The 7,217-nt window shown below is 50.9% G+C and overlaps 1 protein-coding gene across 1 annotated transcript; it reads left to right on the top strand.

Moving 5' to 3' along the window:
- Positions 1-358: 358 nt before the first annotated feature.
- On the top strand, positions 359-5,033 carry UPK3A (uroplakin 3A). The gene is made up of 7 exons (XM_069628176.1): positions 359-508; positions 1,349-1,531; positions 1,621-1,864; positions 2,579-2,658; positions 3,028-3,160; positions 3,274-3,425; positions 4,293-5,033. Exons 1-6 carry the CDS (start codon positions 451-453, stop codon positions 3,422-3,424), a joined length of 849 nt encoding a protein of 282 aa, XP_069484277.1. The 5' UTR covers positions 359-450; the 3' UTR covers position 3,425; positions 4,293-5,033.
- Positions 5,034-7,217: the final 2,184 nt, after the last annotated feature.

Below are 7,217 nucleotides of genomic sequence, written 5' to 3' on the forward strand. Positions count from 1 at the left end.
ATACGCCATGTCTCTTATAATGCACCCGATACCGAAGTCTTTCATTTGGAAGAGCCTACAGGTTACAGTACTGAACCTCCTGGTCACCTCTCCATCCCCCTCCCCCTCAATAGGGCGGCATGTGCTCCATCACAAGTATAGCATGTACATGCCACTCCACCCCTTACTCTTTGTTATCTCTAAACATATCAGCTCCCCCCGCCCCCTTGTATCCATTCCCACCCAAAGAAGAAAACTTGAAGGCGCGCCCACATGCATGCCTTGCAGGAGTAGTGCATCTTTTGCGGCCGGGCGGGAAGATGCGATTGGCTGAGATCTTGTGATGGGCGTGGTCCCGCAGGTGTACTCACTGAGCGTGCCCGGAAAAGAATCAGAACGCCGCAGTCTTCCGCTTGGAGCAACCCCGCCGCCACCCCCCTGCTCGTGTGCCCTACTTTGGAGGTCGCTGCCATGGCCTCTGCCTGCCGTTTGCTGAGCTGGGCGCTGCTCGCCGCCGCAGTAGTCTCGGGTGAGTGCCCGTTGCAGTCAAGTGAAGCGGGGCCCGCCCTTCTCACTGCCGCGGGGTGGACTGGAGTTCATATAGCCCCGGCCCAGTTTAGGCTCCCGTCCCTCTCTACGCAGCCAGCCGCCCAGGTAGGCACGGCTGCGCTCTCCTCCTCGCAGGGGAGCAAGGCGGCCCGCCCGCCGCTCCTCGTGTATGGGAGGTGGGGGTGTTTTGTGTTCGGGATGCCCGGGAGCCTCGCTGGTCAACGGAGACCCACCGTTCACCCCCCCCCTATCCCCCCAGCTTTCTATAGCCCTAGGTTACCACTCCTCCAATTAAAGTGTACCTTTTTCATTAGTTCTATTCAGTGTAATTTTGACTCTTCTGCAGGGTGATGATAATATAACGATGCGACTTTAAGAAAAGAGATGAAAGCGTGAATTTGTAAAAACTAGATGGTACAGTGAAAAAAAATACACACTGCATTGTCAGAATTGGTTTGATATGGAGGGGTCTTAAAATTGCTTTTCGTTAGGCAGATAATTCACGCCACTTTCTGGCTGTGGTTATTTTTTTTGCCGGCCCTCGCACAATTGACTGGGCACGTTTCCTCGCTGTAAACTTCAGCCCCCCAGTCTAATGGAAATGGCTCATGGGATGGTGGAGGGGTCCGGCCCTTGTGTAATGCCCCAATGATTCCCGGAAAACGAGGGGCTCCCCCGCCCCCGGGGGTAGGAAATCATGGCTGCCTTCTTATAGATGCTTGCGCTGTCCACGCATTGCCACAGAACTCACGCCGTGGCGGTGGTGGTGCCCGCCTTACCTGCTCACGTTGGTTGGTTATTTATTTATTTTCCTTTTCAGGTCAAGCCCAGGGGCCGCCTGTGACCTTCGCCGTCACGCCGCAGGTCGCGGGCCCCGCGCTGGTGCCGAACACCCCCACGCTGAACACGGTGGCGCTGCAGAAGCCCGTCTGCCTCTTCGACAGCCAGACGGGCGGGGACCCGGCCAACTACCAGGTCGAGCTGTTCGCCATGGCGGCCAGTGGTGAGTAGCGCGGCGGCTCCGCGCAGCGCCCCCCGCCCCCCTTCCTTCCGCCCGCGGGTCCTGACGCTCCCCCCCGCCTTTCTTTACAGCGCCCAGCAGCACCCCCCTGGCGAGCGGCAACACGTTCCGGAACACGAGCGGGGGCACCACCGGGCCCTACGTAGCCGGGAAGTTTGGCGTGCCCAATTGCACTCTGGTCGGCTCCCTTACCCCCTCCCAGGACGACTTTCTGAGGCAGTACATCTTTCGAGTTGGAGATAATCCCACCTGCTTGACCGATCCGAACTTCTCCGGCATCTGCAACCCTCCCCTTGCTAATAGCACGGCCTACAGGTAAGGAGGCATCCTTTGTGAATCGTATGCTATTGCCCCCCCCCCCCCCGCCCCATGTCGCGTGGGTTCTGCTTCTCGGTCTGAGGCCTGTGGCACTGGCACATGCTCCCTGTGCATGTGTGTGATGCATTAATTCTTTGGGGGGTCGGGGTCCATTCGTAGGTCTTTACTCTTGCAACGAGGCCCACCCCCTTGTCCGTTTTGGGCACGGTGTCCATTTTGCTAGGACGGATACCGTGTGTTTCGTTGGGGGCGGGGAGGGAGTACTTCAACAGCGGTTTTGTCAATATCATTGGGACGCTGTTCTATTTATTATCATTTGTTTTGGCGGTTATACCACAAGTTCGTGTTTCCCAGCGGAACTCGGACTGTTGACATCACGGCCACTCTCTCTAATACATATTGTAAGTGAACGGCTGTTTTCCCCAGGGTCCACGTCCGACACGTTTCAGAAAGGACATCAGGTGACATATTGTATGCAGTGCTGCTGCCCCCCCCCCCCCCCCCCCTTGTGAATAACTTGCACATGTATGGAACACTCCGGCAACACGTGCATAATGTATTCGCATGGCACAGGGTAGCTCCTGGTAGTCTTGGTAAACATACGGTTGTACATCTAGATACTAACAGGAGCCCGGCGGCTCCCTTGCATTGTCTTTATTGTGATGAAAAAGCTATCCTCACCCATTTTTCCCCCCTTTCTCCTTTCTCCAGGTTCCTGTATTCCCTGGTGCACAACAATGGGAGTCGTGTTGCCAACACACACTGGTCCGATCGAATCTCTACAAAGAACGGTAAACGTCTACTAACTAATAGCACTGCCTAGTGGGTAGTTTCCCCCTGGAGATACTTCACCCCAAGCATCAGATTGATGGGCTTTACTGTCCAAAATTGAGGAGTGTATTTGAGATGAGGCACTAATGGGTCGAGACTCGCCTCCCATACCTGACATTGGTGCGACCTAAGTGTTTGGGGTGGAGGGCGGCTAGATCTGCGCATGTTGGCCTCTTTTAGGGACTGGCCTGTTTGGGGAAGAGTGGCACCCTACCTTGTTTGGTATTCTCGGGCTTAAGTAGTTGAAGCTGGACTCGGGACGTCTAGTCGGAGTAATTCAGTCTTTCTGAGTGACATTGACCTTTTCTGGGGTTGTGATTTCTCTGCAGTCAAGACCCCGGACACGCTGGACACTTGGCCTGGCAAAAGAAGCGGGGGTATGATTGTCATCACGTCCATCCTAAGTACCCTCCTCTTCTTCCTGCTCTCGGGGTTCGTCGCTGCTGCCGCCGCCAACGTTCTGTAAGTCCAAGGGAGCTCTGTCAAGGCCCCATTTTCTTCGCCATTTAGGTAGAGCCCGCGGATCGCAGGGGCCTTTTTAAGGTTATTAATCGTGCTGTGTTTTTCTTCTGCAGGAGCGGAGGCCCGTCGAAGGGTGTGACGACTAGGCACGAAACTCGGACTACTGAGCAAGCGATGCCCAAGGCTCAGGATATCGCTGAACCCTCCTATTCGACTGTGCCCCCTGCCGAGAGGGAGCGCTATGCTGCGAAGCCCCAAGCTTGAGGTGAGTGATGCAGCGCCTACTAGCGAAACGCTATACGCCTGGAAGTGGCATAGTGCGGTGTAATGTAGGTACTCGATGGATAACTCATGGTCCACGCCTGTTTTGTGTTGGCAATGCAAACACCGGAAGCGTAGTGGCGTGGGACACCTAGGCCGCAAGCTTTATTGTACGAAACCTAATCCCGACAATAATCGCATCATACACGAGGATATGCTTTTGGGGATCGGGTGAGCGGGCCCCTGCTCCATCGTAGTGCCAATTCTTGGCTGGTCCGTGCCGCCATTCACCCTGCTCGCGACTGTTGTGGCAACTTTCAGCTGTGTAATTTGTTTTGTGTTAAATGTTTTTATTGGTATGAAAATTGTTAAAGACCAAAAGAAACATTACACTGATCTGCCATTCACTCATTATCCAACACATCTTAAAAAATAAGTAAAAAGGGGTGGGTATGAGGAGAGTAAAATAAGATCCCCTTCCTTGCCTTTGTTGTTTGGGGGGGGGGCGGAGTTCCTCCCTGCATGGATCCACCAATCTTTGGAGGGGGCGGGGAAAGAGTCTGGGACCTCGAATATTCTGGCAAATGTTGTGGCACCTGACTGCGGGGGGGGGGGGGGGGGGGGGGTAGTATATTGCATAGCTGTGGTGCGTTTGCTCCTTTAATTCTTACTCGGGCCGTTGCCCATCTTGGCCCGTACGCATTCCGGCAACTGGTTCATCGTGGTGCCCCCAGCATGCTCAGGCGGGACTAGTTTTATGTCGGATTGATTGCACACGTTGCACTCGGGACTGAAATGTGCACCGCTCTTCTTTTGGTCTCTTGGGCTTTTTCCGTTTTTGTAACCTTTTTTCTTTTTTTTTCTCCCTTAGTGTGAACATTAACTCTCGTGGCCCGGCTGTGAACGTGCGCGATGGAGGCCCTCAGCCCTCGTTGATCAAACTGTACAGATATTGATCCCGTGATTGGACGTCAGGGAGACGGACTTGTTTTAGACTCTGTATTGACACTGGCGCAGGTTTTGCAACCGTGGGAATGGTTTTGTGATGGTCTGAAGTCTCCTGCCTCGAATGGCCTTTAGGCAGAGACCAAGCCAGTGGTGGTATGATTGGAACCCTTCCCCACCCCCCTCACCGGTTTTATTTTTGTATTCATGTCCTACTGATGGTTTTTAGATTTCGCTAATAAATATTTAAAATAATAACTGTTCGTGAAGGCTGGTTGCAAAACGGTGCCAGCTATTACTCTTTGACAACCGCACGTGCCTGCCAGTGTATTTCAAAGCAGTCTCAGAATTGGCGCTATAAACACGCTACTAGTGTAGTAAAACGCCTAAATCCGGGTCTGCGATCAACCACTCTATGTGCAATGCCTGTCTTCACTAGTTACAGCAGATTTAGCTTCTGTATAGTATTGGGCATTTGCAGGCACTGTGCTTGGAAAGTGCCTTTTCTATTCTTAAACGAAATGCCAAACAGTTGGCATTGCCAGTGCTTGTGCCCCATCAGCTACTAGCGTCACCCAATTGTAAGGTGTCCATTAGGAAAGGTAATTAAGCTCTGTAATTACTTTATATATATTTTTTAAATAAACATTTTTCTGAAAACTAAGAATATGGTACCAGGTGTAATACATTGGGGGGGGGGTGCGACGGTGTAAATCCCAACATTGCCTTTACATCTGCTTGCTGAATCGGTCTTACACTACTGTTGTTGCTTGGACAGCTGGTTTGGGGCAGTGCTTTAGTAACTGGATTATTTATAATGCGCTTAATGCCCAGAGGTTTCTAAGAGCGGATACGGGGATCGAACCTGTGTTGCTCTGCGTCATCTTGTTGCCCCATAGCTATCCTCCCAAGATAATGCAAAGGACCAGTACGCTAGCAACTGCAAACCGGGTTGCACTACTCCAGGGAAGGCCGGGGGTCATCCAAACAGCTACAGAAGTACTTTTCAATCCTACTTCCTGCCTAGCCCGAGTTCAAGATACTGCAAACTAACAAGTCTATTGCCTAATTAGTGTGTTTAGTTATTCCCCGCCTTTAAGACTGGCTAGCCCAACAACATGTTGCTGTTTGACAAACTCCTGCCCCCTGACATCTAATTGGACCACTACTTCCACTCCCCGATAGTGCACATCGTAGTAATCTCGGTTGAACTGGATACATAAAGCAGTGACGCTGCAGATGCCCAAATGTTTGTCGCCGAGAAACTGGAATGGCAAGAAACTGCATGCATCCGAACCTGGTTAGACTGTTGTGTCACGGCACTAGAAACTGTAGTCCTTTGCTGGTCAACAAACGCCTCAAAGAAGCCCGATCTAACCGATTATGGCCCGGCTTCAGAGGATCATTGGGCTTGGTGTTCAATGGCAGACTACTCTTATGACCGTTTTTATCAAACTGGGCGGGTGACCTTCCCTCTCTAATTGACTTCTTTAGTTTTAATTTTTTAAAAAAAAAGGTGGGGGTACTTTGTTCTTGGTGATTATAATCCTGCAAAAGGCAACACCACAGCTATCCAAAACTGCTTTCCCCAAAGAACTGAGCATCAATCGTCAATTTTAAACTATTGATGGTCGCATGTGTGCATTCTGTGGCCCTTTATATAGCTGGGCTTTTGGGCCAAGTCTGATTTTGGCCACAGATGGTATACCTTTACTGAAGTTTTGATCAAGAAAAGTTTCTCTGTTTATTTAAGCTCTGCGTTTCTCCCCGCCCACCATTTTGGAACAGCCGCCCCACTTCCTTCTCTTCACTGCATACTTGATGGTCTTGGGTGTTTTTTTGCATGGTCGCCACACACCGCAGTAACAACGCTTACAGGAGTGTGTGTGGGGGAAATGGACCATTGGGGAGAGTGATGAAACTCTACCCATAACTGGCCTGCTACACACCTTTTCACCGGATAACTCCCATTTAGCCTAAGCTACTGGAGTTTCACTGTATTTTCAATATTACTCTAAACTTCGCTGCCCACTGAAAGATACCCCTCCCATATCATTCTAGGTAATGGACCACTTTCACATAGATTCTGCCACAAGCTTTTACAGTTTCTTTTTGTGTGAATTTCCCCCCCCCCCCCCCCCCCTCCCAAAACGTTGAAAGGGGAACTAAACATCAATTTTTGTTTTACTGCAAACTTCGGGGGAAAGATTTAATAATTTGGCACGGGAAAGGCTACTTCTGCGCTCTGAGTGAACTATGCAGACGAGGCGATTTTTGCCCGAAGTTACCAATTTTACTGCAGAATAAAATGAAGCCATTTTGCCCACCTCTATCTAGTGGGGCATCCTTATGCTTAGTGTTGGAATGCATTGTGGAAATCTGGATAGTGGCTGGTTTGTGTGTTAAGGTTGAGAGAAATTGTGGGTCAGTCAAAAGGCGTGTTCCTGGGGGTTTCCATAGTAAATTCAAATTATTGGTCTTGCTGTTGGTTTTTAGGGTGAGGGGTGTTTATCTATAGTAGCATGAAGATGCCCTCTGTGTTGCACAACTAAATCGCCCCTCACACCCTAGTTGGTCAAAGTACACTTGGGAGCCTGTCATAATAGCCACCATACTAATTGGAGTCCGTGGACGTGGCCTGGACCCATGGTTCCCCGGACAGGCCTGAAATGAACTTTTCCAGACTTGCTCCCTACTATTAACCACCGACACCCTCTATGGAACAACTGATGGTCACACATCCGTAAATCCACATGCCCAGACCACTTGCATCACTAGAGCAAGAAGATGGGGCTCATTTATGTCAATATTGGTTATGCACTTCACAACCCCCTAACCCCCAGTCGCAGAA

The sequence above is a fragment of the Ambystoma mexicanum genome, chromosome 12 (assembly GCF_040938575.1).
Source record: "Ambystoma mexicanum isolate Mex_15411 chromosome 12, UKY_AmexF1_1, whole genome shotgun sequence".
NCBI lineage: Eukaryota > Metazoa > Chordata > Amphibia > Caudata > Ambystomatidae > Ambystoma > Ambystoma mexicanum.